The 20,687-nt window shown below is 36.7% G+C and overlaps 1 protein-coding gene across 2 annotated transcripts; it reads right to left on the bottom strand.

Annotated features, from left to right (window-relative positions):
* Positions 1-1,612: 1,612 nt before the first annotated feature.
* Positions 1,613-19,886, bottom strand: slc41a2a (solute carrier family 41 member 2a). 2 transcript variants are annotated; one of them, XM_028449970.1, is made up of 13 exons: positions 19,827-19,886; positions 17,442-17,551; positions 15,458-15,850; positions 13,052-13,159; positions 10,329-10,400; positions 9,304-9,448; positions 8,250-8,396; positions 8,013-8,160; positions 7,822-7,901; positions 4,684-4,815; positions 3,405-3,553; positions 1,808-1,984; positions 1,613-1,687 (listed from the first exon to the last, which is right to left on the bottom strand). In XM_028449970.1, exons 3-13 carry the CDS (start codon positions 15,815-15,817, stop codon positions 1,682-1,684), a joined length of 1,524 nt encoding a protein of 507 aa, XP_028305771.1. In that variant the 5' UTR covers positions 15,818-15,850; positions 17,442-17,551; positions 19,827-19,886; the 3' UTR covers positions 1,613-1,681. The 2 variants fall into 2 exon arrangements, with proteins under 2 accessions (XP_028305771.1, XP_028305772.1); XM_028449971.1 differs by having other exon boundaries at positions 19,786-19,842.
* Positions 19,887-20,687: the final 801 nt, after the last annotated feature.

Raw genomic sequence — 20,687 nt, 5'->3', positions numbered from 1 at the left:
TTTGAACCTTTTTTTATTTTCAATATGTCTTCCCTTGTGGCAAAAAGAACAAAAATGTCTTCCATTACCATTGTTTATTCATCCAATCACTTTGCAAAGCAAACACAGCATAATAAAATCTTGATGACTGGGTACAAAAGATATAAAAATCTGATGAGTCATCAGAAGCAAATGTCTGAGTAAAATAACTTACTCAAAGCATGGAACACCCCTTTACATGACTATGTGCAATGAACTATATACACATTTTTTTGAAAGTTGCAAAATGAGAGGTATTAAGCCAGGTGGTGGGGTGGCATTATACATAAAAGATAACAATGAAATGGAGACACTGGAATCGATGAGTACAACTGTGAAGGAGTAAAGGAATGTGTAACAGTAAAAATAACAAGACCAAAGGGAGAGAACATATTAATCTGCTGTTTGTATCGAGCTCAACACTGATAGATAACATCTTCACAAACATACAAAGTTCAGATCTAACCAATGGAATATTAATAAATGACATATCCGACCATTTATCACTATTTACAATATTTAACACTAACGACAACATCCACCCAGAAACACACAAACCAATAACATACAAAAGACTGGAAAAAGAAAAACAGCTAGAAAACTTTAAACAACAGATAAGAACAGAAACGTGGAAGGAGGTTTTTGCAAAACAAGATGTGAACATTGCATGTGACACATTCACAGACACAATAACTACAATATATGATAAATACAAACGCATGCAAAAAAAAAAATACATGCTATAAAAAATATCTTAAAGACAAAACATTGAAAACAGAACTACGATACAAAAAATACAGAAACAAAGTTAACAATCTCCTAAGAGAAAAAAAAAGAGAAATAATACACTACAACACACAAATTCTCGCATTTAGGGCCTCACTTAAAACACTCCCATATCAAATATCAAATACAAAAACGTTTCACATACAAACAAACGGCTTATGAACTAAGACATAGTAATGTGTTTATACAAGAAAGGGTTAAATCTAACATTGGAAAATACAGCTATCAACAGCTGGAATAACCTTGATGTAGAGACAAAACAAGCTCCAAGCTTGACTAGCAACAAGGTGCCTTTCTAATCCTTCGTATGCTAAAAAAAAACTTTCTGAAGATATCAAGGTACTTCGAAAGATGATGAACTTTTCTTTTGAACTGGAGGAACGCAAACAACGTCTGGGAATGAAATCCGCAGGGAACAAGGCCAACATGAACAACGATAGAGAGGAGGAGGAACAAAGAAAGACAACACTGACTACAGATAAGAATAAATCCTACACAAAAAAGGACACAAAATAAATAAAAGAAAGAAAAAAGAAAAATGAAATGATATTGTGTTCAGAACAACCTAAGAATGTTTGACCACAGAGACAAGCTTTGATGTAAATTTTCTGTGTTCAAAACAGGGGACAGGACTTAGATAAGCAAACTACTTCTCTCTTCTCCTTTTTCGGCATGTACAAAAAAAAAAATTGTAAATGTGAAAGTGAATGTAACCATGTCGAAAATAAACTGAATAAATAAATAAAAAATTTACTGCACATTAATGTGAAAACTATAATTTATTTTAATAATCATCACACAAAACGTACACAGTCAAAGCAGTATTGTTTCTTGAAGTTGTGTCCAGAAATGATGGTCCGGTAAAATAATTCATCTCTTAAACCTGAAAATGAGATGGAAAAGGATTAGAGATGAAAAATATTACATTATTATCTTGGAGATATTTCTACTGTGTAATTGTACGATCATTTCTTAAAGCCTTTGAGTTGTTTTTCTTCCTAACCTGAATAATTCCTGAATCCCCCGCGCACCACAGCAGAAGAAATGCTAGTGCAAGGAGGGAAGTCCCGAAAAGGTCTCCCAGGGCTGTGAGGTATGGTATTGCGTAACTGTCAGGATCTTTTTGCTTCCGCCAGAGAAGGTGAATCAAACAGTCAGCTATAAGCAGCAAAGAAGAGACCTGAAGTGGACAAGCATGATGGTTACTGCAGAGTACTGTTGTAATGAAGCTATAATGTATGGAGGTAAAATCATGTCAAAAACGTATAAACGCACAAAACAAGTTTTATTCACGCTCAACAATCCCTAAACTCAGTGTGGTTTGCAATACAAAACATCACTCGCGAAGTAATGAATTTTGTTTTGCAAATAAGAAACGCACCTATCAAAGAAATACATTATGTTTTAAACATGCAAATTAACCTTTTTCTCAATAATAAAGAATTGTACAACTAAGAATAACTGTCACATGACTTATGTCATTAATTTTCCTCCTTACAGATCCACAAACAACTGTGACACGCCATGAGAAAACCAGGAACAAGTCGGCATGAGAGAACTGGGAAAAAAAAGGACAAAAACCTGAATTTTCTGAGAATATTATTATTATTATTATTATTATTATTATTATTATTATTATTATTATTATTATTATTATTATTATTTATAAATTATGCTAGTTGAAGTTATAAAGAAAGCACTCTATGCTTCAAAAAACAGTATCAAAGATTTTAAAACTTAAAACGTTGTATTTAAGTTTGTTTTTGGTTATCCAGACACGCTTGTTATAGTTTTCGGCCAATAAACAACAAGTTGAATCCTTGTGGGGTAATTAGAAAGGCTATGATAATGGTAACACAGGATAAGTTAAAAGCTGCGTAGAATCTACAGGAGTGACTGCACTAAAGGCTTTTAAAAACAACTAAAGTGGGTCTTATATCCTAAAAAAAAACATAACTATTGACCAGTAGGCGTCCTCAGTGAGCAACGTTTGTAACTAAGGTGAGTAATAATAATAATAAAACAAAAATAATAAAATAAATTATTTCCAGATTTCATCCCATTTGAGATGATGTTCGTTGCAAATTTTTATGCGCTAACTATGACAATGATATGAATAATAGACCTAATCAAAACTGTAAGACCTGTTGCCTTCTCATTTCCAATTCACAAAACCCTTCTGAGCTGTGACTGTTAACACCTCATTCACTTTCAACGCGGCATTCGGGGCATGTTTTGGCCTGGAAAGTGTGTGTGTGTGTGTCAGAAAGTAGTAATTTTTACACTGAACAGCAGGTACGGGCTTTGCTTGGCAAATGTTACAATTTCCTGTCCTGCTTTTGTGAAACCAAAGGGGTTTATTTCCTGTTATAAAGAAGTCATCTCCTTGGCAAACTGAGTAGATATAAACATGTCAATCACGCCTAAAGGAATGGCCATTAATCAGATTGTCTCACATGAATGCTCCCATGTAAACGTAGCCACTGAGTCTGTTAGTGAATTGTTGAGCGTGATTATTAAACATGCTTTGTGTGTTTGTGAGGTTTTGGCATGATTTTAACTGTATATTAATTTACGCTAATCGTGTGATTAAGACTCACCTGGATCAAAGAAGCAAAGATAAATAAAAAAGTAAAGAGTGCACTGGGCAACGTGTGGGCTCCTTTCATCAGGTGAATGGCGAGTATGAAGATTAGCTGACCTGGGATTACCAGAAAAAGCAAAACCTTCGCAGATCGATGATTTGCCCCTGGAATTACAAATCAGAAGATTAACATGAGACAGTGTATCTCATAACACTGCACACATAAACAAAGTTAATTTATGTTCTTTTTTGTCTAATTTATTTAAATAAATATTTACTCTTCACTCTTCTTTATTCATCAGAACTGTGTTTAGATTGAAACTGGATTCAGTCAAATTCAATGTAACCTAAGACAACAAAGCAAAGGGAAACAAGCTGGGCATTTTATGGGCTTTTAGGGCTTTTCCAGACACCATTCTGCTGAATAAGTAGCATTCCGAGCACACTCACTGTGTCAGTCAACTCTACAACTCTAGTCAGCAGCTTTTTAATAGAATGCAGCGAAGGAGCTTCTCTACAAACAAAACCCTGGCCCAGAATTCTAAGTCATCTTCATGTAATCAAGCACCAGTCCTCCACAAAAGTGGGCTCCGAGGTGGCTCATAAAACCATTTTAACATACTATACTAATCATCATCAGCTCTTGCACTTTCAAACACATGGTCATACAAGAAAACAAGTAAATAATACAGATCTCATTCATTATAGTCACTGTTATTCACAAAACAAAGGTTTTATATTTATGTGGAAAAACTAGAATGCATGCGAGACACAAAATGCTGAATACGACAAAAAAACACAAAAATCAAAACATGACAGCAGGGATGGGAAAGGCTCAAGTACCAGAACCAATGGAGTTTACACAGGTGCATTAGGCTGTGATTTAATGATTTTGATAGCCAGTAAGCTCTGGGTCAGAAGTATAGAATAAGTATTAAATATCACTGGTTTTGCTATTGTGCTGAAAAGAGTGGTTTATTGTCTAATCAGCAATAAAACACTTAGTTTAAAGAGTTCACATAACTGTTGAACATGCATATTTGAAATTTAAAGGATAGAAATTGGCAGTTTTGGGACAATGTTACGGGCACCTAGGATTCTATTTAACCCAAATCCCAGCACCTCGTTGCATAATCAATGAGGAGTTTAGAAGACCCACACATTCTCTGAAGTATAATAATCCTTTTAGTCTTGCTGTGCAACTCATGACAAAGTTATGTGTCAACTAACACTAATCTGATAGGTTATGTGTACCTTCCACACCAGCCAGTGCATGTTCTTGTAACAATCTTTACCTGAGCCAAAAAATGTGCGACATGGATTGAAACATCCTGCCCGGTCTACTGGAACTTCTCCAGGTGAAAAGGTGAAATGCAGGTTTGTGGAAATACGACTCGACTGTATTGAAACAAGGTTTCCTCCAATACCTGTTGAGGAAAAAGTTAGAGATGTAAGATTATCCAAAACTTTACAAAATGCAAACTGTTCTATTACAACACTACATTTTTCTATTTGGTGTATTTGAAGCAGGAAGAAATCAGGATAAGGTAAGTATGGTAGTGTTGATATGAAATATTATTCTTTATAATTATCATTATTCTACATGACCTTATATTACTTAGCCTTAAATAATCCTTATAATAAAGTATATCCTCAGTCAGGTCAACTTTTTTGAGGCCTATTTTTTGTAACAAGGGCAAAGAGTTTCCAAACATCTGATTTCAACTAAATCTAAATCTAACAACAACACAAGGGTTACGTAAGTGATGAGAGACGTCAGATATAACAACCTCAAGGAGAGTCAGTTTATAGACAGTTTGAAACCAAAATGAAAAAAATCAAATGAATTAACAAATAAAAAGTCTTCCCTCACTTTTAAATAAAGAAACGTAATACACATTAAACAACTCTTTTTTTTTAAATTTATTTATTTATTTTTTTTATTCAGTTTATTTCCGACATGGTTACATTCACTTTTTTTTTTTTTTTGTACATGCCGAAAAAGGAGACGAGAGAAGCAGTTTGCTTATCTGGGTCCCGTCCCCTGTTTTACCATCGCAAATTTACATGGGTTTACATGTCTCTCTGGTCAAACATTCTTGAGTTGTTCTGAACAGTCCTTTTTTGTGTATTCTCATCTGTAGTCAGTGTTGTCTTTTTTTTTTTCCTCCTCCTCTCTATCGTTGTTCATGTTGGCCTTGTTCCCTGCCAGACGTTGTTAGCATTCCTCCAGTGCAAGAATAGTTCCTCTTTCGAAGGTGTTTGGAAGTTTTTTTCCCTTTTCATCCATAGTGTGACCACTCGCGAATGTCTCTTTTGGACACACAAGTTTGCAGCTTGTTTTGTCTCTACATCAAAGTTAATCCAGCTGTTGTTAGTTCTATTGGCAGTGTTGTATTTTCCACTGTTAGATTTAACTTGTATAAACACATTATTATATCTTAGTTCATAAGCAAGGTAGTAATTTCATTGTACAGGAAAACGTGTTTCTAACTGCACATATGACAATAAACACTTTGAATTTAAATGTAATGTAATCCTTAATCACCCCACCACCTAGCAATTGAAATGAATAAATGACAGACCTTTTTTACTCTTGGTTTCCACATTTAATCACAGTCTGAGTTTTGTTTCCAGTGTTTATATAGATCTGGGTCCACATCCATGATTACCATCAGTAATGTTGTTGTTTAGGTGGATCTCGTATTTTCCCAAGTCTTCCATCGTTTTGATGAGGATTGGTTTTCCGTTCTCTTCTCCCAGTGGTGTGATGTAAATTCTGCAGTTCCTTGTCCACGTCTTTAAAATCTTTCCTTCTTTTTTTATTTGGCGTGCCTTCCATGCGATGCTTGCATTTTTTTTTGTCAGGCTTTCATTAATAAAAACCTTCGTTTCCTTCAGCTTTCTTCCTTGCTTCAGTTGTTCTCCTTTGAATTTCATATTCGTGAAGGTTATTTTTACAGCTCTGTTATCATTTTTCTTTGGCAGGAGATGGCAGGAGTTGATGTTGTCAGGGTTCAGGACAATGTCCTTCGACTCCAGGTAGTCAATGACCTGTTGTTCAATCGATTTTGTTTCTTCGTCACTCGCGTAACTCCTGGGTTTTATCTTTAGGCCTGTGATGATGACATCTTTCTCTCTTTCCTTTTGTTCCAGCTGTTCAACCCTGGCGTTCAACAATTTTATCTCTTCAGCATTTCTTTCATTCTTTTCTTTCAGTACCTTTGCTTCGCTTTGTAGGTTTTCCAGTGAGTTTTCCAGCGTCTTTTCCAACGACTTTATCTCGGCAGATATGTTTCGTAGACCCTCGCGTATCATCTCCTTGACCTCTTCCAAACCCGAATTGGGTTCTGAAGGGCCTCCCTGCGGTTTTTTCACCATTTTTCTTCAGTCTTGGGCCCAATTTTTCAGGCTGTTCAGCTGTAGCCAGCTGTAGCCAAGGTCGTGTTATCGGAGCGAATGAAAACACGTCTGCTCTCTCCAAAGACCAGAGACTTATGTCTTATATACATATATCAAATAAATCAAATAAGACCAATAAATGAGAGATAATAACGGATCAATCAATAATTTTGTACGTAATTTGTATTGCTTTAAATCAGCAGTAAAGGGCGACTGTTCGATCCCAGTCTATACCCGTCGAAGTGTCCTTGGGCAAGACACTGAACCCTAAGTTGCTCCTAGTGGTCGACTAGTGCCTTGCATGACAGCTCAGTCCCGTTGGTGTGTGAATGGGTGAATGAGTTGATATGTAAAGCGCTTTGAGACTACTTCAGTGTAGGGATAAAGCGCTATATAAATCAAGCCCATTTACCATTTAAGTAATCTTTAATTAACTGCAAAAACTGATTTCTAAATGTATAAACAACATCTTCTAATTCAAGACTAATGTTAGATAGAAACTTTTGAATTCCTGCTCAAATAAAATGTGTGTATGTCTTCATCTCTTGATGTGCAACAGCTAATGTTTAGACTCTGACAATCAGAAATGTCTCAACGTATCATAACAAAAGAACGCGAGGAGGGACACTAGATAACAACGACTGGATAAAATGCTGAGAAAAGCTACATTTGGGGCTGGAGTGAGTCGACCCTGGACCTGTTGATTAGGACAGTGTCTGTGCACATTCAGAACGGGTGTCCACTTCAGACCACAGCTGTGTTAGAGGAGTGCTTGTTTTCCTATTGACTTGATATTCTTGTTCACTCATTATGTTCATTTAAAATCTCTTAATAAAACGATTAATTGATTCAAGCAAAACAAAACCTGACTGTCTCTGAACTCCCTGATTAACTTAATTTATTCTAGCAGAAGTTAAGAAGGTGTGACAATAAAAGTATGGCATAAGATAAGACAACTCTAAAACTGCAGCGCCGTGTCAGATTAAATTCCTATCTTCACACAAAGATCAGAGATAAGGAAGTCAACTCACCATTCATGACGGGAGCATAAGGTAGGATTCCTGCCAAGTTTGGATAGGACACCGTCTTTTCTAGAATCAGTCCTCCAACACTGAAACCAATCAGAACATAACTTTAAATCAATCTGTGCATGTGATTAATAAGTTTGAACAAAGAACTGATTGCATGTGTAAGCTGTAAACATGTTTCAAAGTTGTAAGACCTGCTGATGACCATTGCTGTGATGACTGGTTCCCAGCCTGTGCGGAGCAGAATGTGTGTGGCTGGGTGTTTGGAGGCAATATTTATCCACAAAGGGATCAGGCATAATAATACCAGATCCACCAGGTACAACACATATGGATACGTATCTGTCAAAAGGAAAAGTACTGGAGTTAGTAAAGACATAGTCATGCTGTTAAAATGACTGTTTACAAGTAGTTGCTCATATGTTTCTGACCCATAAAGCAGTAGAACCACTGAGAGGAACAGGCCAATAATGCAAGAGTGATGAGATCTCCAAAGCTGGCTGCCATGGGCGTGGCCACGTTATCAGGGTTAATTCCCAATCGCTTGGAGCCCATGATCACTCCTACCATTAAAATACCTGAAAACAGTTTGTTGAAAATCCGTGAAAAGTGAGAGTTCACGTTAAAAGATTTATAAATCATATATCGTTAGTAAGTATAAGAAAGAAGAGCAACAATTTTACCTAGGACAGCTATGATATATAATATGTATATAATGGTTTAAAATATAATAATACTTACTCAATAAACATAATAAAAGGTACATATTGGGATAGAGTATATTTTGTATATAAATTCTAATTGATTAAATTTCTGTTGTTGGGGGTTTTTTTTGTTTATCTGAAAACTGCCAAAAAATAAATGTAATTCAAATCTTTGTGCTCCTTTTTATTCCGAATATAAGCAAAACTTTTAATCCATACATATAGTTCATTGTTACACAGGCAACATCTTTCATTGGGATTTCGAGGCACTGATAACATTAGAACAATTTATTTACAGTATATACACCTTTCATGGTGTTAAAATAAAGACAAAAATGCAGGTACAGAAGGTTCATATGGAGAGGTTTGGAAATGTAAAGAAAAGATAAGAAAGTAAGCCTCACTTTTTAGGAAGAAAAACCAGTCCCTGATAATGTTACACAATAATAACTACTTTGGAAAAGTTTGATATTATAGAAATTTTGTTTTGTAATTAAAAGAAAAAAAGAAAATTGGACTGTTGTTTACTGTAGTGTGATTGAATAGATGCTCGTTTTTTTCAATTTTAACATAAAGGATGCATGGCCACCTTGAAATGGTAAAAAAATTAATTAATTAATTAAAAAGAAATATATATATAGTATTGAAAATTTGACCAAACAAACTTATAGGAAACTTATTATGTATGTATTATGATTTTTTAAGCTTTTTTACAGCCAACAAAGTAGCATAAAAGCCCATATATTTCATACAAAAGATACAGATATTGGGTTAAACTAACCTTGCAGGAGTGAAGTAATAAAAGCCGTAAAGAGACTGGTTGAGCACAGGAGTATGATGTGATTTAAGGGCATCGTTCCCTCAGCCATCCAGCCCAACAGCATGGCCACCAGGGAGGCTAACAGTCCCAGCACTGTGGCTTGAAGCTGTAATGACACAAGTGAGATATAAAATAGATTATTTCTTTATTCGGCTCCTTTTTCTATATGTGCCTAAGTTTACCTGAGCCACAGTGTCGTGATAACAAATCATTCATAACATTAGAGATCAGCAAGTAAAATGTACTTTATTAAGTCCTTTAAAATCATTTTAAAACACTAAACTCTAAAATGACAACAACAAAAAAAAACATGAAATACAACAAAACTGCTGAAAGTTTTAGAAAAATATTTTAAGATACCAAAAACACACAAACAACCACATAAACAAGCAAAATTACAATTAAACAACCCCTGGCAAAAAATTTTTGCCCAATGTTCATTCTCCAGTCATGTTTTGACTGCCAACTGTCAGTCTTCTTCAGAGGCGTCTGCTGATCCCTTTGATGTGTCCTTATGAGTTATTTTCTGTCGCCCGATGGTCTCTGGATAAGAGAGTCCCAGGTGTAGGAGAGTAAAAATGTTCCCTGTTGATCTCGATGGCTTCTTTGATCCAGCGTTTGTGTTTGTTTCCTTCTGTCACAATTATTCTCTCTTCTCCAGAGACCATCAATCCAGAGGGGGCGGGGCCAGGCTGACAGAATTGTCAAGTTGGCCACGCCCAGAAAGAACTCATAAAGACACATTAAAGCGATCAGCAGGCACCTCTGAGGAAGACTGACTGTTGCCAGTCAAAACATGTCAGGAGCTCAAAGTACATTTCCTGAAAAAAGTTGTCTGAATCAATGAAACCTGAACATGTTATTCGAAAAGGAAGGCAAAATGAACTTGTTGGAATCTAAGGTGTGCTTTTTTAATTTATTCATGATATGTGTAGTTTACAAATCATGCATTTGTGTTCAATTATTGATGAATAAAAATGTTATACCTGCTTGAGTGACAGATTCCCAACAATCAATGTCCACTTTTCTCTGGTAGTTTCCATTTTTCCTGTATTCACCTGGAAACAAAGTTTAATAAATGAAAAAACATACAGTATACTATACTTTCTATTCCAAAAAAGAATAAAGAGAGAATTAAGTGTGGGACTTTCATTAAATCCATGTTCATGTTTGCTGACATAAGTGGTGCTGGCAGAATAAAATAGCAGGAACAGGATGACTATGAAACATCTTTGTGTCCTGGTTCCTTAAAGATACCTAAGGCCTCCTCCTTTTTTCTCTTTTTATCAACCAACAGAATCTTAGGGGACGACCTTTATGTCCCCTAAGATCAAAGGAGTTCATTGTTGAGAGCTTGTTGACAGAGGCCCTACTTGCAAGGGGATGTAAACAGTTACATACCTTTGTTCTTCCTAGTACCAGAAGGTTCTGTTAAGATTTAACAGGTGACATGCAATCCTGTGCTTGTATTATTGTATTAATACACTGGACAGTGAAACATATACTGTAGCTAGAAATGCATAAATGTTATGTAAAACATCCCAAAAAAATCTTACCTTTAAGAAACAAAAATGCAAAATTGGGATTCTTCTTCAAAACTCATAAAAACATATTTTGTAACAACAATGATAAAGTCATAATAATAAACAATAAAGCCAAAAAAAAGAAGAAAAAAAATGGGGGAAGGGTGCAGTCTGGCCTCTGTCATGAGGTGAACCCCCCTCCCCACCCTCGTTCAGGAACCACAAGGAAGTCTAGAGCGAATTAGGCATGCAAATTCAATTGTTTAGGTTAGAGTGATTCAGATGCGCTGAGAACACAGGAAGTGTCAAAGGTAACGTAAGAACACAACATTGTGGGTGGGCAGGGGAACCGGCTGCAGCGTGAAACAAAACATCAAAAGCGCGACAACTTGTTGCTGCTCCATTGTTGAATGTTGTGAGAGAACACAAACCAATCCAAGTCAAGGTAATAAAATCAGCATACCGGTGTGAAAGCCCCCTTTCTTCAACAACTCACAACATTAGAGACTTCACACACTGGGCCTGTACTACAAATCTGGATAAGTATACCCGGGATATCTCTCTATTAGCGGGCTTCACCTAACCAAAACATTCTCTGTCACAGAGCAGCTGTACTACGAAGCAGTTTATCAAGACTTTCACACAAATGAGGAATAATTCTTTAAAAATATGAAGATTTAAGATCCATAATTCAAGCCAGAAACAAAACTATTGCTGCAGCAAAAGCAGGAAGGAAGGAATGCAGGAATTGAAGACTGCTAATGTTCCTCATGTTCTTGCGAAGGTCAGTTTTCAAGATACCTAATTGGTCATGAGGTGGGGCTTTCATACTTGCTCATATCCTAGCCAGAACAAAACCAGCATGAACAGAAAGCACCAAAATGTTTTAATGGCCACGCTTACATGAGAGCATTAATTCCCCTTTCATTCAGAATTAAAGTTAAATCCTCATCAAACTGACCTTGTAAACACTTAATTCCGAATGAAAATATAACTCCGAATAAAATTTAAATCTGAATTAAGTGGCTGGTTTATTCCAATTTTCATTACAAAAAATAATTCCACTTTAAATTGATTCTGGTCATTTTGGGCATGCTCTTCATGTCGCGATGACGCGTTGCTGACGACATAATCCAAGAAGGCCAGCCAGACTCTAGCCAAAACTACAAGAGCCTTAGAAGACATGGTGGATGTGGGCGGTATGCACTTATTCAAGTTGGTTGCAACACGCCAATAACCAAGAAGACATGGATATAATGAAAAGAGTGGATGGACATTTACATGAACACACTGACTTATTACACACACAGACATCTGCAAACGGAACAGGCTTCAGACATGAAGCCCGGCACCAGACCACAGAGCTTCACCAATAATGTGCGTGTCGTCCAAAAGTTCTGTATAGTGGAGGCAGAGCAGCCATTGCATTAATCCCTGCCTTTGATTGACCAAAGTATGGTCGTCTGCCTCCCTTCTCCTGCTCAGCAGACAAAAGTGAAATGTGAAAAGTGAAAGTGTGTTATGTTGAGCTGCTGCTTCAAAACGAAAATAAAAAAAATTACAACAGTTGTTGTCATGTGGTCTTCTATGTTGTACACAAAAAGAAAAGGTTTGTTTTGTGTTTTTTCGGTAGATGTGAATACATCACGTTTGCCCACTGTCCAATCATAGCCCTTCCCAACCCCCAGACCTAAAGCGGAATTGAATAAAGCTGAATAAACCTGTTTTTCATGATAACCTTAATTCAGAATTAATACTTCCATGTAAACACAAAGCAGAACACTTTAATTATGAATAATTAAATTCTGAATTAAAAAACATCATGGAAACATGGCAAATGATATTGACTTTTCCAATGAAGAAATCAATTGTTAAAGCTGGTTATTTAAAAACCAGCAGGATGTGGCACTAAAAGCCACTAAGCTGCTGCCGTCTTCACAAGACAGCGAGGAGTTTCACACCCATGATGCAAGATGATAAAAATATCATTCTGAGAAGTTGGTTGTGGTTCTTTCTCATCTATTGTTGTTGACACTCTCTTACATTCTGAAATATTTGTAAACCTGATTATTGTGTCTTGTGGCATTTAACTAAAGACAATTCAATCAAAAACTCCTGCACAAGAGATTGAGATCACAGGTTTACAATAGGCTACACATACTATGTGGTGTATGAGTTACACTCACAGCTGTTGAGAGTCTGGAGGCCAGTGTCATTTCCAAATTTCCTTTCATTCCTAAAACAGCAGGTACTAGAATGAAGATCTCCGAGACTTCCAGGAACACCTCCCAGTTCTGCCATGAAAAGATACAAAGTACAATTAAGAACAAAAACTCAGACCACAGAATTAATGTATGACCATTTCGAGACCTGTGACAACTTGGATGGGGGTTTCTAGCAGACAGGAGAGAGCAAAGACTACAAGATTCCCGAGTAAGACACCTGGGAAAGTTCTTTGTGGACGTTCCCTGTTATCGCTATGCATGATTGGGTTTTCTCCTTGTTATTTAAAGTCTTCTAAGGGGCGGAGTCACTAAGATCTGAAATAAAGGGTGGTAAACCAGGTGCGCCTCTAAATCCTTTGGTGGCACTGATTCTTCACTTGCTGTGGATAATTCACTAACACTAATAGCTGCCTGTATAGACGTGGTTGAAACCACCCTATTTAAATGAACATTTTGCTCATTCAACATGGAGAGGTGAGTTCACAGAAGCATAAAATTACATTTGAAGAAGTTCAGTTGGAGGATGGTAGACTTCTCTGTCTGCTGCACAAACATTTAATAATGTTGAAAACATTTTTTTCTTTTAAAGCAACAGCTTTAAAACCTAACCTAAAACCTATATTTTCCCTCCCTACTTTAACTTTAATGTGGGTGCTCCGCTAGGTCCTGTAACTTTGCTCTTAAAACAGGACAGAAACCATCCTATTGAGCTGTTGACGCCATTGATCTTAATTATTGCAGCAACAGAGTCCGTCAGTCAGTCGATCAGCACCATTTGAAAATGATTTACTGAGCATCATCCAGCAGGTCTGAGCTCCAAAGCAGTGTTGTCATGCATAATCTCATTTGTAAACATTGTACCATTGTTGCGTAAATTGCGCAGCAGCTCAGCTGATTCTGGCCTGGTATCAACACGAGACGAGAGTTTTAGGGTCAAAACATGGAGAGAATGACATAGGAGCTCCCTGGAGCGGTGCGTCTGACTTCGGAGCGACATCCATGGAGCTCAGCACAAAGCATCCTCTGCACAGCAGGAGGGACTCCACACGTACTGCCTTGGGTGTACTCTGCATTTTCCTATTCAGTGGCTGTTAATATTGACTATTGTTTTATTTAAATCATTTTCTTACACTAGAAAGGTTAACTGTAGCATTTTTTTTCCATCTCCGCTGTGTTTTGTGTCAACATTCAGTGCAGAGATGATCTGTGTGTGAGTTTGCACCTGAATGTGGGTCGTACTATTTTCGGTACATAAAACAGTTACCGCAAACAGTTCCTGGTTTGATAAATTGCATTGTGCCCACTGCATTAATTTATTTGCATTTCTCCCTTCCATTTTTTTGCTCCCCTTGTGAGATCTGCCTACTTTACATATTCATCAGAGGGAAACGCGCTAAATGGATTGTGGGCGCATTGTGACGCGCAGATCACGACCTGATTCCCTGGGGTTTGTACCCCTTATTAGTCTGTGGAGTGACATTTGCACATGTTTTATTACCCCTAAACCTTTGGTGAATCTGCTGTGGCATAATAACTGCGTTTTAGTATAATCATTTAATGCTACATGTTGGTTTATTCCCATACATGCACACATGCTTTTACACTTAAGAACAAGTAGTCTCTTGTGTAAGTGTGATATACTGTCTGGAAATGTCGAAGGTGTTGTTGTCCCAGACTCGTTCTACCTCCAGAAACAGCTGCGTTTTATAAAAATGTCTGATTCAGGCCTCAGAGCTTTCACAATTAGTTGCTTTGCCACCTACAGTCCACAAGAAACAGTTGTTCCGTCCCGTTTTGGGTAAAAAGCTAAAGCTTAATTCAGACACCATATGTTGGTTTCAGGTTTCTTTTCAGAGCATGTATGCATTTGTTTTTCTTGTTTCAGGCAGAGTACGCATTGGCCAGTACGGAAGCACTTCCGTTGCGGAAACACTTCCGTTGTGGCAATTTTGCATTCGTGTTGTGACCTTTTTGCATTTGTGTTCGTTTCTGTAAATGCATTCACCTGACACTTCCCAGCAACCGTACACATCGGCTTTAGCGGAGGATCTTTCAACATCAACAACACATCTACATTTAGATAAAGGGAAATCCACAACAATGCCCCTAAGTGTTTTCAGTGTTTTGGAGCTGAAAGTCGATTTCCCTATTAGTTAATTTCTTGTTTGCTGAGTGCTCGCCAATCATTTTCAATAAATTGTTAACTTTGAATTTTTTTATTATTATTTTAGTTTATTAATTTTTGGCACATATTTTATTTTACTAATCAATGTTTCTCTATTCAAGAGTTTTTAAAATAACAGAAACTTGACTTAAAATCCTTGGACAGTAACGTTAAATTGATTTTGATTCCTCCTATATCCTCACCTGAACAAAATCAAGCAGTATCCCAGCAGAAACTGTCCCGAGTCCCGCCAACAGAAAAGGAAGCAGGATCTGCAGCACCATGGAGCAGATGGTCTCAGAAGGTGGACCTGGGACATTTGTGTCCTTTTCCGTCGAAGATCTGCTCAGGCTTGAACTTCTGTAAAGCATAGATGGAAGCAGGTAATCCCTCTCGGTGTACACACGTGGTTTGTTGATGGATGATAGATTCCCATTTGAGCGAACAGGCGTTGAACTTCCATTCAAATGAGAATGTGATGTGGCAGGTGTGTGCTGCTGTTCTGTGTTTCCTGGGAATTGACTGGGGGCTGCTATGTTGTCCTCCACTTCAAGGACAAACATATTGGAAAAAGTTTGTTTTTGCAGGCCGTGATTCTGTGGGTTGACCAAACAATAAACAGAAAATATTAAGCAAGGCAAGGCAAAGTTATTTGTATAGCGCATTTCATACACAAGGCAATTCAATGTACTTTACATGATTAAAAAGTGCAACAGAAAACATTTAACAGTTTAAATATCAATAATCATCATTAAAAACATTAAATCAGTGGTTTTCAAACTTTTTTGGGTATCCCCCACTTTGAACGAAGGCCAACTTCCAAGACTCATCTGCGCCCATTGCCCCCCAAATAATCCTGATAAATATTTTCAAATTTATTGAACTAACAGGGAACATGCAACTAAATATTGTTGGCAATCTTGACCAAAAAGCCTAAAAAAAACAAAAATATATATATATTTTTTAAGTCAGCTATTGAAAATTAATTCATTGTTTCACTACTTGTGAAGTACATGCCGACGTAAATCATTATTTTTGCACATTAGTTCGAAGTTACATTTTGTTCCCGGTACATATCTAATGCAGTCTAATAATTTAATGCTCGTTTAATTTCAGCTACATTTTAAGGATTCTCATCATTACTTTCTTTGTGTGTCGGCGTTTTATTTAGTGTTAATGATCTTTATTGTCAATGAAAAAAAGGCATTTTAGAAGATTGGAATGAAATTGAAAACATCCTCCTGTTTGTAACGTCCCACCTGTCATACCTCCATTCTGCACCAGGGGGGCGCGCCACACACTTTGAGAAGCCAAGCACAAAATCAACAATAACATGATTACTAATCTCCATCTCAGTCATACACAGTCGAGCAAAGAGTGCCTTTATCTAGGATTTAAAAATGCTGACTTCAGCTCCGCTGTCAGTTTGTTCCACTTCTTTGCAGCATAACAACTAAATGCACCATGGTTTACTTTAAACACTTTTAACTGACAACAAAATATAATTAGATGGATACGACTAATGTTTTTCAACTTGCATTTAGAACTTTATAAAAAGACAAAATTAAAGCAACAATAGCCAGCAGATTTTTTTCCTGACAACAAAAATTTGGCACATAGTATAACTTGTCTGTGGTTGTGTCACAGTCACCTGATGCCATAGACTGGCTAATTTATCATTCTTTATGCCTGTTTTCCATCAGCAGCACTGAGACTGCGTTGTCTCACACAGACAATGAGCTTCATTCCACAGAGACGAACAGGTTAACAGCGGCCATCATCAAAACGTCACTAATTTTCCAGATGGAAAACCTGGTGAAAATGTGTTCTTAATTTTGTAGATACCAACAAACTCCAAGAAGCATTGACTTAAATGCATTGTTGTCCTTGAAATTGTTCAAACTTAAAATCTTAAATGCAGTTGATAAAGTTGGGACTGGTATTTGTTATTTATTTGTAAAATTCAACAAGGCTTGGAGGTCAGTGTTCTGTGAAGTAATCAGAGCTCCATGCTGAAGACTGTGTGCATAGCAGATATTTCACAGTTACACACGTATTGTCAGATAAAATTCATTACTAAAAGTCTAAGCTCTTCTTAGAGATATCTATATTTTCAGAATAAAAAGCAAGCAACTTGTTGCTGACAAGAAAACTGAAGCTGAGTTGGTTCATATAGAACATCCTTACCTTGTTACACCATTGGAGAATAAGACGTAACCCTTGACCCTGGCCGTGTCTCGCCCTCGTGTCCTCTGTCCATCTGCGTTGGTGTGTCTACTCTCTAATGTGATTTTGCACTAACACACAAATGCATGACAAGGAGAGAGAGAGAGAGAGAGTGAAAACACATCATCTAACCCCTTCTACTCACTCCTTCACCACACCATAACAACAAATACATCCATACTGAAATTCTTTAACACTCTGGTAAACACAAATAGCAGCTCATACTTGGCAGAGGTTTGTTATGAACAGTGATGACTTGTGACTGCGTTACGGCCTGGTTAACACACTTTGAAAAACTTTGGGTTATTTACATACAGTAACCCCGATTCTATGAGAAATATGAGTAAGATGTCTCACTATGGGATGCACACTTCCTGCAGCTCTCAGAAGCACTTTTTTCAATCCGCCAAGCCCTGATTGGCTGGTAGAACCTGTCCATCCACCAGGGACATTCCCACTCTCTATAAGACAGACGGCAGATGTGCTGTTCCTCATTCAAATAAGCACCTCTTCTCACTTGTTCGAGCAAGAAGGGTAGTCTGGTGGACATCTCACTCATATCACTCATAGAACCTGGGTTATGTAAATAACCTAAAGTTCTATTTCATAATATTTTGTGAGATGTCTCACTATGGGATATGGCAGCTCCCGAATTGCAGACATGCTTATCGAGCGAATACCAGCCCTCATATGGAGGCGACAGAGGCAGATGACGAGGATGGTCGAAGCCATCAACCCGAGTAACCAAAGACATATTCTGAGCTGAACAGATTTGCCCGTTCAAACAGCGCGAGGCATGAACGTCTCCACCGACATCATTATTTCTAATAATGAGTCCTGTTTAGAAACACTTTGTTATACTGGGTGAAATGTCCTTCCATCCTGAGAGTAGTCAATACATTATGTATTCAGGAAAAGGAATAATACTGGCAGGCAGTATCATAGTTTTGTTTATTTTCCAGATAAACTGAATTCACTCTGAGAAAAACATATTTATATTTAGAAAAACACGCTGATATGAATAAATGCAAGGCTGCATTGTATTTCAGTGAAACCTTCAGTGAACTATGGAGATATAAAGCAATCGACTAACTTGTGTTTTATTTTGCATTGCTGTTGCCTGATTTTTTTTTTCAGCCTTTTGTTGTTGTTGGTTTTGAATGATATTACACTCTGTGAACCTGATGAGAGTTTTGCTGAGTTCATTTTTTTTTTCCATTCCTGGATGAAACCGATTTTAGATAAACTGACACAATTAGGACAGCCTCCTCATTTACATTTATATTTTGTTGTGACCCAAACCTGCCAAAAAAAATAATTTTAAGTATAAATGTAAAAATAAAATAAAATAACAAAAGTAAAATATATTTTTTAGATGTGTAAAATAAATAAATAAAAGTTAAAAATAAATAAATTATTATAGATTATATTTGTATTTTCTTTTTTATTTCCACTTTTATTTATCAATCTATATTTATTTTTTGGACATTTTTTACTTTTTATATTTTTACTTTTGTATTTTTTTTCCCACTTATATTTATTTATTTATTTATTTGTGTTTCCCTTTTTTCCAAATTTATTTTTTTATTCAATTAATTTTAATTTTGGCAGGTTTGGTCCTCCATGAAAAAAAACCAGGAGACTTCTTTTTTTAAAAAAAAAAATATTTGAAATATAATTTATTTTTTTATATTATTTATGAATTTCATTTATGATAACTAATTACATTGGCATGTGGGACTAAGCAAAATACATGTAGAAAAGTAATATTGGAAAAACACTTAATACTTGACGATTCCACGGTAATTACATATAACAGCGACCGATGGTGGAGGGGTTGTCTTCTGTGTTCGATCCTAGACTATACCTGTCTTTGTGTCGAAGTGTCCTTGGGCAAGACACTGAATCCCAGTGGTCGACTGGTGCCATGCATGGCAGCTCAGTCCTATTGTTGTGTGAACAGTGTTGGGAACGTTACTTTAAAAAAGTAATTAGTTATAGTTACTCACTACTTGTTCAAAAAAGTAACTGCGTTAGTAACTAAATTACTCTATAATAAATGTAACTCATTCCCAAGGAAAGTAACTATTTGCGTTACTATTAAAAAAAAAAAAAAAAAAAAAGTTGCTATATGTCAAAGAATTCACATTTTTTAGATGCGTGTGTCGTTATGAGGTGCTTCATTAAATTTGCGTTGCTTACAACAGATGTGGACAAAGTCTTCACTCCTGGATATAATGAACATTTCACATGTACGTTCTTGCCTTTGACCACAATTAATTTAAAGTAGTGTTTGTATCGCCACCTTAAAAATGTCAACTTTTCATCAAACTGCTCCACGCTCACCATCTCTGCTGCTTCATCCAATCTGCTCTGTGTGTGTGTCTGTGTGTTGATGGTACTGGCACGTCGCCTTAGCCAATCATAATCGCTCACCTTGTTTTTAACCCGCCTCCTCTTGCTGGCACATGTATAAAAACACTGGCTCTGATTGGCTACCATGAAACATGACGCAGCCTAAGCCAATCATAATCGCTCACCTTGTTTTTAACCCACCTCCTCACAACAGCTGATTCAGAAGCCGGGGATGCTTTCGGATAGCATTTTATTTAATCAATGCATGTAACGCACCGCATTTAACGTTCAGTGACGATAACGGCGTTGTAACGGCGTAAAAAGTGATTAGTTAGATAATGAAAAACAAACGCCGTTACCTAACGCCGTTACTTTAAACGCTGTTATTCCAAACACTGTGTGTGAATGCGTTGAAACTACTTCATTGTAGAAATAATATATAAATCAAGTCAATTAAGAATTCCTTTTAAAACCAAACTTCATCTGACAAAACTCAAATAATTCAATCCTGGAATAAAATCCGTCTACTGCTGTAAAAACTCACACATTGCTCACAGGGAGCATCTAGTGGTCACAATGTAAAATGCAAATTTAAAATATTACTTTAGTTGTTTGTGTACGTCTTTAGTTTATTGTGTTTAAAGGAGTACCATGGCAACCGGCCTTCCTCATCTGTGGTTCTAAATGATGGCGAATAGTAAACACATCTGGATTGCCATTCACTGGTTAACGTGTTTGTACCTTATGTGTGCTTAAACAAACCGATTTTTCAGCTGTGAATGTAATTATCATGCTGGGTATATGTTGGAAAGGAAATGGTTGTGTCCCACGTTTTAAAAACCTTTATTCCAT

The sequence above is a fragment of the Gouania willdenowi genome, chromosome 6 (genome assembly GCF_900634775.1).
Source record: "Gouania willdenowi chromosome 6, fGouWil2.1, whole genome shotgun sequence".
Classification (NCBI taxonomy): Eukaryota; Metazoa; Chordata; class Actinopteri; order Blenniiformes; family Gobiesocidae; genus Gouania; species Gouania willdenowi.
This window is presented reverse-complemented; position numbering and strand designations above follow the sequence as displayed.